The sequence below is a fragment of the Carex rostrata genome, chromosome 8 (assembly GCF_964058835.1).
Source record: "Carex rostrata chromosome 8, lpCarRost1.2, whole genome shotgun sequence".
NCBI classification, from domain to species: Eukaryota; Viridiplantae; Streptophyta; class Magnoliopsida; order Poales; family Cyperaceae; genus Carex; species Carex rostrata.
This window is the reverse complement of record NC_135925.1, coordinates 3,779,501-3,793,731: the sequence shown is the minus strand read 5'-3', so window position 1 is coordinate 3,793,731 and position 14,231 is coordinate 3,779,501. Positions and strand designations below refer to the sequence as shown.

The following is a 14,231-nucleotide window of genomic DNA, read 5'->3' as shown; positions in this document are numbered from 1 at the left end:
AAAATAAAAAAAATAAAAAAAATAAAAGAACCGTGGGGCGCCCGGAGGGCTGGCGCCTCACTAGCCTTATGGGGCGCCCCAGGGTCTGGCAGTCAGGGCAGAAATAAAAAAAAATAGCACACAGGGTTATTTTTAAAATTTTCATTTTTTTTAGGGATATTAATAAAAATGGCCGTCATATGGTACTATTTGCTTTGTTGACATCTTTTGTTCCTTATGGTACTATTTATTTTTCAGGTGAAACGGACGAGGGTTAAGCTGATCCTAAATTGAGCAACCAAAGCAAAATTATAATTAACAGAGGCAGTTTTGGGGTTCAATTACTCCCTCCCCGCCAGATTTAAATGAAATGAGCTCATAATCCTTGATTTCTCTTCATTCCAAGATATAGTCTGGTTCCAAATGCATGTTCTTTTTGTTTATTTTTATTCCCATGTTGAGCCCTCCTTTTCTTTCAGTTGGCCAAAACTGCTATTTTGGACAAACAAGTAACATAGTAATTAACACAAATTGTTGGAATTGACAAATAAAATTTAGTTCACCTGGATAGCATCAGGATGTGACAACAAAACTTGAAATAGCAAATGACCATCTTGCCCCCAGAACTCCGTGACCTCAACTAAGATGGTATCAATTGTCTTATCTTATGTTCCCACAAGGAGCGGGATTTCATTGTTGATAAAATTAGAAACGGCTGGGCAGTATGATTTACTATGGACTTCTCACTTTTCAGATCATTACTAATTTTTTAGAAAAGAACTGGATACCAATAATAAGATGATATATAGTAATATTGCAGAAGCCTTCGCTCTTTCCTTTTTTGGTTTTTGCTTTTACCATGCACAAGGAGAATTTGGTCAATTTATTCAATATATACTTCATCTACTTCACAATCACCAAACACCGTGCTTTAAATAATGTTTTATATATTTGCTTTAAATTGACTTCACTTGCCAACTGCAAAGTTAATTTTATTCAGGGCTCCATGGCTGAATAATTTTTTTAAATGGGCTATAAAGTATAAACATTCCCAATAGTTTTACATAAGTTGCCTTATCTTGCTTATATTCTTGGATGAATCTGGCCATGAGTTCAGGCGCCTCCTGATGAATTACACTTTCTGGTTTCCAACAGTTATACATATGTGCCAGGTTTTTGTGCTTGACCCAATACACTGTCTCACTTTTCTCTAAAAATACAAGAGCATTAAAGTAGAGATAGCACACAAAAAAATTTAAATTCTCCATTGTTTGATATTTCAGCATATAAGTGGGACAAAAAAAAATTAAGGTTCTAGTATAGATGGTCGCTATGAGTACCTGACAAGAAACATACCATGCCTAACATCCAAAATGGACTCGACCTCATCACATGCAAATTAAGCCAGCCCCGAATTAATTGTAACATATCCTTTATGCAATCAACACAATGCCACGTATACAACAAAGTAGGCACTTTTTACGAGAGAAAAAACACATTTATGACGGTACTCCATCGCAAAAAGTACCGTCGCAAATAGAAAAAATACGTTTATGACAGTACTCTGTAGTGAAAAGTCACTTTTTACCCTTGCGAAAAGTGTCAGTCTTTTGTAGATATTAAATCATCAGGTCGGTGTTCCTTTGAACAATGGAAATGAAACGTTCTGTTGCAACCCTTTCTCTGACATGACCTAAGATAAAAATAATAAAATGAATATAAAAGAATTTAAGGTTATTCAGTAATTTTGTCAAACATAACAGTTTAAATAACTAGTGGACCTGATGTTCAACCTGACTCTTCCAGCTTGGACCAACTGAAGGTACATGAGTTGGGTATGCTATAACAGGCCATGATACTACTGACCAACTATGATACTTTGCACTCAATTTTTTAACTAGTAGTTCTAGCATACATCCATCTTTTATCATATATCCATTTAATATCTTCATTAACGAATATTGAAGTTAAAATATTTAAATTGTAGATGTATTCTACATCATTTAGATAGGATGTGTACCAAATTTGAGTCATTTTGGAATTTGATTGGTGATCCATCAAATTGCCATTATAACTCCACCATGATCTCTCGCCAAAAGTTACAACAAAGCTGTCATCATCAAGTTGACCTGTTGAGATTAAATTATTGGTAATTTCGGATACATGTCTCACATTGCTCAATTTCAATCGCCTTCCATTAGCTTGCTTAAGCTCAACATCGCCGATTCCGACAATCTTAGATGGTCGACCATCACTAAAATAAACATTTTTACCTTCTACCTCTTGATAATTAACAAAATAAGAACGATCCGAGCATATATGGAATGAGGCACCCGAATCCAACATCCAAACATTCATATTTGAACTCACACTACAAACAACGCTTAGTATCACCGCATCTCCTCTTTCATCAGTAACTATACCCACTTCACCATCATGTTTCTTATTCTTTTGCTTGTCTTTCAAGAGAGGACAATTTCTCTTCAAGTGTCCTTCTTTCTTGTAATGCCAACAAAAAAAATTTCGGTCTTGAGATTCAACCCTTCTATCCGAGGAATTGTTCCTCTAACGAACCTAAAAAATAAATATACCTCTAATTAATAAAGTTCACGCATTCTTATTTTCTAAAGTTCTCTATTTATCATTGTAATCACAGATTATTAATTCTAACTTTCTAAACCGTGACTAGCCTAAGCCTTTAATATTATATGTGCTGTTAAATAATTACAAAAAATAAAGAAAGCAATCAAAGCAAATTTGAAACTTTATTATATCACAGATCGTTTTGATTCACGTGATTTATATTTATTTATTTATTTATTTATTTTGATATCATGGATCTGAAAATAATTAGTATCTATTATATAATTACTAATTAAGAGAATAATTTAAATGAGTATTTAAAATCACAGAAATATATCTTTACTCCATTACATAAATAATACAATTTAATAATTAAGAATTTCTCATTAAGAAAGGAATGAGTTTTATAACCGAAGCATTATTATCAATTTTAACAAATAACAATGATGAACAAAAAAAAAAAAAAAATCAAATCCATGTGAAGTAGTACAGGAGCATCATGCCATGGTTATTCAATTAATATAGCTAAGTAATGTGTCATTATAAAAGTAATCATTTTTAATTAAACGAAGGAGAAAAGGAATTAAAGAAATAGATGACTTAAGTTATTGTACATGATTTGCTTCGAAAATTTAGAACATTTAGGTTTCATGAGTACAATTTAATACCAAGACCTTATCATTAAGAAAAATGAGATTTATGAAGTGTATTAGTTGGAATTTACGGTTTAGGAAGGGTACGTGCAGCAGTCACTATTTTGGACGGTTCTCGGCAGTGGAGACTCGGGTGAATCTAGCGCTCACAGATCCGTATTGACGAGCACTACAACTCTCGTGTTGAATGCTCCTTCCAAATATGAACGTACGGCAGCAATTTTCCACGGAAGTCAGCTGGCTGGTTTGGGGCCACAGGGATTTGGATCCGAATGGGGGAAAATGGGGTTATATAGAGGTGAGGCTAGGGTTTGCCTCCTACTTCTGGTTGAATTGGACTGAGTCTTTAAGGGCCATGATCAATTTAATATGTTAATTTGGGCTAAGAACATAAATATGTTTCTGCTGTTTTAATTTTCATTTTCAAAGATTGACAAAACTGGAATTATAGGTTCTTAATATGTAATTATTTTTCACATAAGAGTCATAGAATTTTTTGTTACAGTTCTAATGCAACTAGTTTCACCTTGATCAGAATTTCCAGTGAGGAGAAAAAAGATAAAAATAGTTGACGAAGGTCTGCAGTCTCTGAACAGCAACATTTACTAACTTTATAATTTTATGGAGAATCCTACGTCCTGAATTTAGGGTAGTCTTATACACGAAAATTGTAGATCATTAAGTTATCTTTTCAGGTATTGAATTTCATTCGAATCCGAATTAATATGAGTGATCTGTGATTAGAATACTAACAACTGTCTGTCTGAAATTTCAAAGTCTCCTAAATTTTATTCTAGAGTGCTTATGAAATTTTAATTTGGCTATAAAATTTTATTACCTAAATTTTGTGGTGTTACAAGATCGATGGTGAAATACACTGCTTTATAGCCACCAAATATTTCCGATCAAGCTTCCCTCATTCATAATTCTCCATGTCCATAGGTTGTGCACTACTACCAATCTATGGTAAATCCAACTCCCTCGACACCAAGTAATTCTCTATCAATATTTTCTAAATAGCCCAATTGCTATCATTTAACTTCTCAAATTCTATAGCCTTCTCCATTCTACACGTAGAATCACGAATACAATATCAAATTAAACCAACTCAAGCTTCAATAACTCCTATGCCAGAGCACGTTGCCAAAGCCCAATGTGCTCTGATACCAATTGTTGGAGTTCAAATGCAGAAGTGCTCAAGGATTAATTTTGTCAAACACCTTGCAGACATACACCAATATCCAACCAAATGGAGAAATATGATTGTTAAACAAGAAACCAACTCAAGCAAGCAATCAAACACAAAAAATAAAAGAGAGACACAAAATTTACGTGGAAACCCTTTTGAAAAAAAACCACAGGAGTACACAACGCAACTTTACTGTATCAAAAAGTCTTTACAAATACAAAGAGATAATCAAGTCACTCTCTTACACTAATCTATTTTAGTGATATTTCCAGTTTGCTTATTGGAACCGAACAATTGTTTTTAAATAGTAATTTGGACAGTATTTAATCTGTATTTGATTTCTGAACGACTGTTAATTTTCCTCAATACGAAAATATAAACAATCAAATAAAACTATGTTGTACTAAATAGAACAAATAAACGAAACAAATTGATACATTCTAAGAAGCAACCTACATGTTAATTAATTTGATAAAACTGTTCTCTACTCCAACAGACAAAAAGCAACATCATCAAACACTACCATCTTCCGATAGCAATAATTACAACCCAATACAATCTCCTAGTAGCTGTTGTAAACTTCCTAATTTCTAACTCAATTCATCCTTTAAATACTGTTAATTGATCCCCTAAATGCTTAGCAGCAGCTTCGGACTTGGCATCTCTTCTCCACCTCTTCAAATAGTACCTCTCTGGTACCTCTTTTACATTGCGCACATCTAACACCTTCAACACATGGCCACATTGGATCCCGACAAACTCAAACTTCCTACAGCTACACACAACCGACCAATCAGATGAATCCACCCTTACATAGTGTTCTTTACAATTAGAACCCTCAACTATACGATATTCTGAAACAGACCCAGATTCCATCGAGTTATAAAGCATGCAATCCAGGAATATCTCAAACTCCCTCTTAAATATCTCAAAAACTGCTGGTGTGTACAGCTCTGCTGCCTGCCTGAGCATCTTTGAGGGTGGGACCCGCACTACACTCTGAGTTGCTCTGAAGTCAGCTTGCAGTTCCAGAAATCTCTGCTCATCCAGCATCTGTTCGTAGTGTTTGAAAAAGGCAAGCAAGTCGGTTTGTACACATAGATACCTCTTTAGAAAGTTGGTCAAGCTGCAGGTTCGCAAACCACTTGTTATATCTGCACAAAATATATGCCGGACGTAACCCTGGGCCCACCTTTCTCTCTCAATGAAAAGATCCGAAAGCCACTCATTTGCCATGAGGTTAAACCTTTCTAGCATTTCACGCCACGCGGAGAGGAATTCATGCTCGTTTTCTATATCATAAATGCACCTGGTAAATTCCTTTAGAAATCCTCGATTACTCTGAATAATGCTACCAAGGCTCTTAACCATGCTTTGGTGCACCTGCCATGGGCACACAAGGTGACATGTATCAGGCCACACTGCACTAACTGCATCGCTTATTTCCATAGCTCGGTCCGTTACAATTACTTTTGGTTTGTCCCCATGCATTGCGATCTTAAATGTCTCCAACAGCCATCCAAAAGACTCTGCTGTCTCATCGTACAACAATGCGGCACCGAATATAATAACTTGCCTGTGGTGGTTCAACCCAAGAAAGGGCACAAATGGCCGGCTGTATCCATTTGACTTGTAGCTTGTGTCCAAACAAACCACATCACCAAAATATTTGAAATTCTGAATCGATTTTGCATCGACCCATAACACATTCGTCAGTTTGTCATCTTCATCGAGTTGAAATGCACTGAAGAATGACGGGTCATTACATCGCATACTTTGTAGATAGTTCATGATAGCTTCAGCATCACCTGATTGCATATCCCTGGTCCGCTTCGACCGAAGAGAGATGCGGTAGCTTGGTGAAAAAAAATTGAGGTTTCTCGTATACTCGGCTGGTTCATCATATGCATCGATTGCAAGAGCATTACCCCCGTTAGAGAGCACTCGTTGGGACCTTAGCAAATGCACAGCGGAAGATGGTGCAAGTGGATGGTTGTGCTCTGCTATAAACTCCTTCACACAGTACGTGCCACTGGATGTCCGCTTTATAGTTAAGCGGGCAAGGCAACCAATACGGGTATCGGGTTTTGGGCGCTTCACCTCTCCATAGCCCTTTTTGTCCTTCTTAAAACCCTCCCGAGAACAGACTAAGGTTACGGATCGAATCATCTTGGCAGAGGTTTTACCAATCCAGCCCTTGCGCACGCTAAACCCGGTCAAACCGGCATATTTGTTGTAGAATTCATATGCCTTATCCTCATTTTCAAATTCCATGTCGATTTCAGGTGGGATCGGTCTTAAACTTTCAGGATCCCGAGGAGCATTCTCATAAGCTACAAGTTTTCTTAGCTTTCCCTGCATATTATAATATGCAGTTAATACTACTGGATATTGAAAAATAGAAAATACAAATTTACAGTCACTTTCTCCAACTCCAATAGCATTCATGAAAAAAAGTACCCAGGATTAAGTTTTTGATAGGTTCTGGCATTGATTCTGTTAGAGATAGTTCTACAGTTACACCTTATAAGAAATGAACTTGGCCTCTTCCTTCAAAACAATGGAATAAGCTCACTCCATCCTTTAAAAAAGTTGCCTTTTATCTAGGGCGTAATTTGTCAATTTTGATATAAAATAGCATTAAAAAGAAGAATTATGCTTTTCCAAACTTGGTGAATTTTTTTATTTTTAATTTACAAATTCAAAATGGAAAACATGATAAAAAATTATGCAGTATTTCTTAATACAAAAACATATATGAGAAAAAAAAATGATAAATAACTAGCAAATTTGAGAAGCTATTATGCAACTGATGAATAAGCTATTATGTAATTGAAAACAAAACCATTACTATTTGTTGGAATATGCAACTGAGATAATAGAAAAATAGCTTCCAAGTTGTTTCTTGTTTGCTAAAAAAAATGGTATGGTAAAGATGTGGCAAGATTAAAGAAAGATAAATAAATCCCTATTCTCCAACAAAACATAAAATTGTCAAATAAACATAATTTCTTCCAGGTAAGAAATGCGCTGTGCAGCATGTACTGGTACCACAGCATCCAGTACAGATAGTTTGCAGCTTAAGGCTCCACTACACATATGTACTGGTACAAGACGGAAGCACAGTAGAGAAATGCCGGTTGTATGAACCACTCAGTGCAAGTACAATAGATGTAGGATAGCAAGGAACTCAACTACGGTAAAATAATGCAGAGAAAAATGCTGTGAACATGTCCATGCATGCACATGAGCACAAAAGAATACCTTTCTCCATGCAATTCCACAAGCATTGCAAAGTGTTCTCCTTCCCTCTGGGCCACTGCGCATATGTGATGTAAGTATTGAGCTCAACCCACACTGACGGCATCTAAACAAACAAAAAGAAGATTAGAGAAAACTATTGTTTATACATCCAAGCAACTTATGCAATAGACAGGCGCAATAATTTTTTTTCTGTTTTAGAATTTTCGCACAACTCCAACCCTAGTAAGCTTTAAAAATCTCAACTGCACAGCCGAGTCAACAAGACTAATTTACTAACACCTCAAATTAACCCTTATTCTGAATATCAATTAAGACTCATGTAAACCTTGACTTGATAAAATTCAACCTCAAATAATTTAAACGCATTATCGGCTGGGTTTAAATAGTGAACAATAAGAACCACCTAAAATTCAAACAAAAGTTTCTCTATATGACTTGTGGAATTCTACAAGACGAATATTACTAAAACCTCAAAATGATCAATAAAGAAAAAATCATAACAATAGAGTTTCTTTTTTCTTACTTGGTGGGCCCATTGATGCCATTACCACGGGGTGTTTGCTGGTCACCTTGGTCCATTTCTTGTTCTGTCTCCATGCTTTCATTTACCTAGTTTTCAGCGAGCATTTATCACTAAACAAATTATTACTGTAAATCAAACTTTTCCTATAGATCAGGCTAAACCACCTAATCTAGATAGACGCAAACGAACAGGGAGCAATAGATAAGAGAGGTTGATAAATACAAATAATGAACTTTATCACTAAACAAATTATTACTGTAAATCAAACTTTTCTTATAGATCTAGCTAAACCACCTAATCTAGATAGATGCAAACGAACAGGGAGCAATAGATAAGAGAGGTTGATAAATAAAAATAATGAACAGAAGTACTAGGAGAAAGCTCTTCATTTAGATTTCAAAAACTAATTTAATTTTAAGTAATCTAAAGTCCAGTAATAAGAAATAATGCAGCAAAATGAGGTCATCCAACCTTGTTTTGTTTCATTTTTCTGAAAAAACTTTCATAGGAACCTTCATTTTATATAGAAAAAAAGATATTGTCAACATTCTGAAGTCCACAAATTCTGGCATTCTGCTTAACTAAACCCAGTATGGTACAAATTCTGGCATACTGCTTAACTATAGCACTAACAATACTAATTTAACAAGAAATTAGATTTCTAACAGCAAATAAGACAATCACTTAGCACTTTCAGCTTAATTTTAACAATAACTGCTACACTGACATCCCCTTAATCTATCCACGAGTAATCCCTGACCTAACTGTACCCAGTACGGAGCATCCAAAATTGATAAAATTCCATAAAGAAAACAAAACCCAAACAACTGCAAAAAAGTACCGAGATGGAGAATTAGTAAAAGGCGTCGATATTGGTACTAAAACTCTAAAAGTACACTGCGGGGCCAACCGATCTCGTGGTGGGTCCACTGAGGGAGATAACACTGTAGTCGGAGCAGATTTGGTAGAAGAAGAGGAGAGAGTTCTTCGTTTGCTGAGATTTACCTTGGGAAGGCTGAGGAATGAAGAAAGGCAGGTGCGAGGGAAAGGAAGAGCAAGCTGGGGAGGCGGGTTGAAGAAAGGATCCTCGTATCTGCGCACAGCGGGTCGCTATGCATCCGGTCATGTCTGAGTTTAGATCCGGACCATCCGATCAGAATCGAATTAATACACGGTTCGGATCCTCAGAAGCTTTCCTGAAATGCAGGATTTCACATCCTCTCCATTACCTGATAAGGGAATCTTTTACAATTTATAGATCTAGACCGTTCTTTTTAACTTGGAACGAATCTCAAAAGCCCAATTATACTGTCCCCTGCACTAGCTCAAATCCCAAACTGATTGAGATTTAATCTTAAACCGTAAAGTGAAGGTAACTTCTACAGTACCTGAGAGGAATCGAATCCGAAATGCAGGGTCGGAGCCTCGTTAATATGAACGTGGATTCTGATCGAAAAGAAATATTTTGTTACCTTAAATTATACATAACAATGAATTCGTCATGAGAATTCTCATGTCGGATTTTTTCTGTTTTTTTTGTTAGTTAATGTTTTTATAAAATTTTGAAAAATATTGCATTTTGTTGTTAATAAATAAACTTCAATAATAACAGAAAATATTGTGAATACAGAATAAATACACTTCTAAATAAATACAAAAAATATTGTGATTTTTTTATTTTCAGAAAAACAAAAGTTTTCTCTGACTTAGGTCGGACAAAATGATTTCTTTTCATTTTTTTTCAAAATAAATATAATATTTTAGAATTTAAATGTACTAGAAAAACCATAATATTTTATTTATTTACTCAGAAGTGACTTTTGAATTGGGGTCAATAATTCAGATTCGAAACATTTTTTTCCAATAACATACAAAGAAATATTTTAATTTTTCTTACAACTGCAAAAACTACGGCATGAAAATATTAATCCGAATTATTTACTGCAGTCTTTCTAATAAATCAAATTATATAGTATTTCATCTATTTTTGAAGAAATAAAATATTTCTAATGTTTTAATAGAAAACAATCATAAAAATTTCTAATTAAATAAAAAAACCATAAATATAAAAACCACATAATTCGAGTGAAAAGTTTATATTATTCGGCTGCTGAAAATTTCAGCGGCCCAATTCTTTTCTCGGCTCCTAAAATTTTCGGCAGTCATGACATTTTCCAAATTCTTCCGAATATTTAAACATTTATATTATTTTTATTTAATATTAGATATTAAAAAAAAACGGAGCCTCACTGTCTCACTGATCATTGCACTTCCCGCATTCATATAACCTAAAGTAACTCAAATTTTATATTCGATCTGGACCGTCGAATCTGTTACGACACGAATATTAAAGATCCACTCCGGACCGGACTGGACCGGATGGGATTGACTCGGTTTTCTGACGATCAAAACTCAAATTTGAGTCACTACCGAGGATTCGACTCCCACTTCCCGTCCTTATTTCCTTTTCCAAGAAAAAAGAAAGAACAAAAAAAAAACAGAAAAAAAAGGAGCTGATAAAACCCTAACGCCGGTGTCTCTCTTCCATCGGTACTACACCATTAGAAAGAGCAAACCGAGGAGAAAAAAAAATGTAGCTGATGGTCTTCCCTTTCTTCTCCGTTTAATACACATATTAAGTCCCCAAACTTATTCATCTGTAAGCCTTTCTTCATCCCTTTAAATGGGTTTTCTCAGGTTGGCTTTTCTCCGGAGAATTGATTTCATCGAATTTGCTGATTGTTCTTGTTGAAAAATAAGGTAATTGGACTTCTCTTATAACTTAAATATATGCATGAGAGTTGATATATGTTATAACTTGCAAAAAATGAATGAATTTGTGCACGAATATTTATTTGTGTACAAGAATAGGTAGTGTTACAATAAATGGATTTGTGCATAAGAATTTATGTATTATGAGAACTGATTTATGTATGAAAATTGATTTATGCCATTGTGTGATTGGTGCATGGAATCACTAGAAAGAGATGCGATTGTTCTTGTGGAGATCATGACTGTCATATAAATTAATGGGTTTAGGTTAAAATGGGAAATCACGAAAGTACGAGGTCAACTAGCATAAGCATGATTCATTGCTATTGAACTGAATTGTATATACCGTAGGATAAGGTCCCCTCAACAGGCATAAATGCCATGGAAAATATGAGTATTGTAATATGTTTTGGCATTGCGGTGAATCCATTAGGACTAGAATCTCTATACCTTCGATACTTCCCAAATTTAGATTTTATTTAATTTATTTTTAGTCTCTAGCTTAGATGTTAATTCTTATAATTTAGAGTTGGTACGTAATTGAATTTGTGCAAGCTGATAATCTCTACTGTTCCCCGTGAATCAACAAATTAAGTACTACACTGGTAGGCCCCATGTCCTTGTAGCAAATATAGTAGTATAGGATTAGGTTATTTTCGATTAGCTCACATCACATCAGTAGTCAAATTGATTTTTTTTTTTAATATGAAAAAGGACGTTATTTACTCTGGACGACCTATATTTTATAATGAATGCTTCTATTCACAGTCATCTATTCTAGCTATGAAAATCCACACAAAGATTAATATGAAAAAGTCACCTATATTTTTGGAGTAAAGGTAGCATGGGTTAAACTTATCAAGGTAGTTTGTTAGTTTAATTCAAATCTATCGATTTGAATTAAAACGGTCAACTTTAGCTTACTAATTTTTTTGAAGTGTTCAGGTTAATTTTAGGTATGCATTGTTTGCCTTCGATTATGTTATCTTTCTGTGTTGTTATTTTAATGAGCGTTCTCTTTATAATGGATACTAATATTGGATCCCTTGTTTTGCTGGCAAGTAATGGCAGCACGTCGATTTCAGGCCTCTGGTTCTGGTATTGACTTTCTTAGTAACCTTCCTGAGCCTGTAAAAGTGAAAATTTTGGCACTTGTGCCGCTAAAAGAGGCAGTCAGGACTAGCGTATTATCAAAAAGGTGGAGGCAAACATGGTTTGGTATTCCATCGCTTATAATCCATGAGGAAGAACTTGGCGTGCAATCTCTTACCGAGCTCATTGAATTGGTGGACCACTTACTGTTTAGCCACACAGATTCTATTGACAAATTTGAACTTGTGGTTGCTGAAAGGCGTCATCGGTTTAGCATCGAAGAAGATCTAGATGTATGGATCAACACTTTATTAAGAAAGCATGTTCATGAGCTTGTTTTAAATTTGGGTTATGCACCACTTGACATCCCATCTCGTATCTTTTCATTGCCGGACCTTGAGGCTCTACATCTGAGAGGTTGCAAGATTAATAATATGCCCAAGAATTTTCATGGTTTTAAGTGGGTACATACTCTGAAGTTTGAAAACATAGGGCATGAAGGGACTGAAATAGAGAGGTTGGTTTCGGGATGTCCTCTATTGACGCATTTCTTACTTGTCACCGACCAAATGTTTGATGATCTTACCATTCGTTCACCAAATCTCCTTGAATTGAAAATTATTGCTGAGTTCAAAGAACTTCACTTAGAAACTCCAAAACTAGTCACTCTGTTTGCTTCACTCACTGAAGGCTTTCTGAGTGAAGTTCAGAGTAAATATAAGAATAACATCAGCCGGCTTATGTGTTACTTGCCTGAAATCCAAAAACTCCATATGTACTGGAATTTTGTCCGGGTATGATTTTCACATCTTGTCACCCTTACTTTTTCTTTTGTTTAATCTTTAATTTACATGTCCTAAAAGATTTTAAACTTCTCTTGTCAAGTACCTGGGAAGTGGAGGAGTACCTGCGCAACTTCCAGTAAACATCAGTTATTTAACTGAGTTGGTGATTGAGATTGACTGTGCATTTTCAGAGCATATTGATGTTGTACTTTGTTTATTACGAAGTGCACCGAAATTACGCAACCTCTATATTGAGGTATGCCCCTTGGTCCTATTCTTTTTTCTATGCTTTGAGAATTCCTGGCTTGAATTTGCATATCTTGACATATCTTTTTCAATATATAACTTCTTGATAGCTTAACAATGAAGAGAATAATGGTCCTCCGTACACAAGTCATTGGGAGGAAGCAGGAGCTATAGAGTGTCAGCTAAATCAGCTCCAAACAGTTAAAATTGGAGGTGAACTTCTTGATTTGCACTGTATTGTTGCCTTCGTTAAGTTTGTTTTGAGGAGCGCACCAATACTGGAAGAGGTTAGAATGAAGAACATAGCTGAAATAGAGGGTATGCATGTCGGTACAAAGTTTTTATTGGAATTGCTCAAGCTTCCTCGGCTCTCAAACAAGGCTGTAATCAATATGATCTAATCTTAGACCTGATTCTTGTTAAAATTGTTAATGTTCTTTCTCATTTTCATTTTAGTTTATACTAACCTATTAACTGCAAGGTTATGTTGGTGTGTATTTTAAATCCACTCTTTTACTGAAGTAATAGTATAATACTGAATATGAACTTCAAGGTTATGTTGGTGCATGTTTGCCATTTGATAACAAACTTCAACATCTAGTAAAGTTTTATTCGACACTCTTCCAGCGTGTTTTTTTTTCTTTTATTTTGAAAAAGTGGATTTTTTCCACCGATTTCATTAGAAATAAAATTGTCTTACTATTACCCGTTCTAACAAATTGGAACTAAAGAAATCAAATTGTCTTACGGTTTGCAGTTTCAACAAACTGGAACTAACACAGTTACAAAAACTAGAACAAACCAGTACACAAATGGAAAGCAGTACCACAAAGCTTCATCTAGGCTGAACCAAACACATGTTGGTACACAACAAATCAGCCAAAAATCTAACACAAAGATAACCAAATAGATACTAAGTATGCTAAACAAACCATCATGTAACATCAGCTCAACCGCCTATTTGGGAGCTCTAACCCAAGCATAGGGGTTACATCTTCTATTGAATCCATCTCGATGGTATCCTCCTCTGATAAAACCACCTCTTCCTCTAATGGGAATATGTCATGACAGAAAATGTCAATAGTATTTAAGGACATAATTAAAGATAGAAGTAAGAAATAACCATCATACAATGTTTTACATTA

At 35.1% G+C, this 14,231-nt stretch overlaps 2 protein-coding genes across 2 annotated transcripts; one reads left to right on the top strand and one right to left on the bottom strand.

Moving 5' to 3' along the window:
- Nucleotides 1–4,842: 4,842 nt before the first annotated feature.
- LOC144558298 (protein FAR1-RELATED SEQUENCE 5-like) lies at nt 4,843–9,279 on the bottom strand. The gene is made up of 4 exons (XM_078307113.1): nt 9,033–9,279; nt 8,192–8,277; nt 7,669–7,771; nt 4,843–6,759 (listed from the first exon to the last, which is right to left on the bottom strand). The coding sequence occupies exons 2-4, from the start codon at nt 8,263–8,265 to the stop codon at nt 5,005–5,007; spliced, it is 1,932 nt and encodes a 643-aa protein (XP_078163239.1). The 5' UTR covers nt 8,266–8,277; nt 9,033–9,279; the 3' UTR covers nt 4,843–5,004.
- A 1,370-nt stretch (nt 9,280–10,649) lies between these two features.
- On the top strand, nt 10,650–13,651 carry LOC144558264 (F-box/FBD/LRR-repeat protein At1g13570-like). Its single transcript, XM_078307070.1, has 4 exons — nt 10,650–10,951; nt 12,026–12,849; nt 12,941–13,096; nt 13,197–13,651. Exons 2-4 carry the CDS (start codon nt 12,028–12,030, stop codon nt 13,485–13,487), a joined length of 1,269 nt encoding a protein of 422 aa, XP_078163196.1. The 5' UTR covers nt 10,650–10,951; nt 12,026–12,027; the 3' UTR covers nt 13,488–13,651.
- Nucleotides 13,652–14,231: the final 580 nt, after the last annotated feature.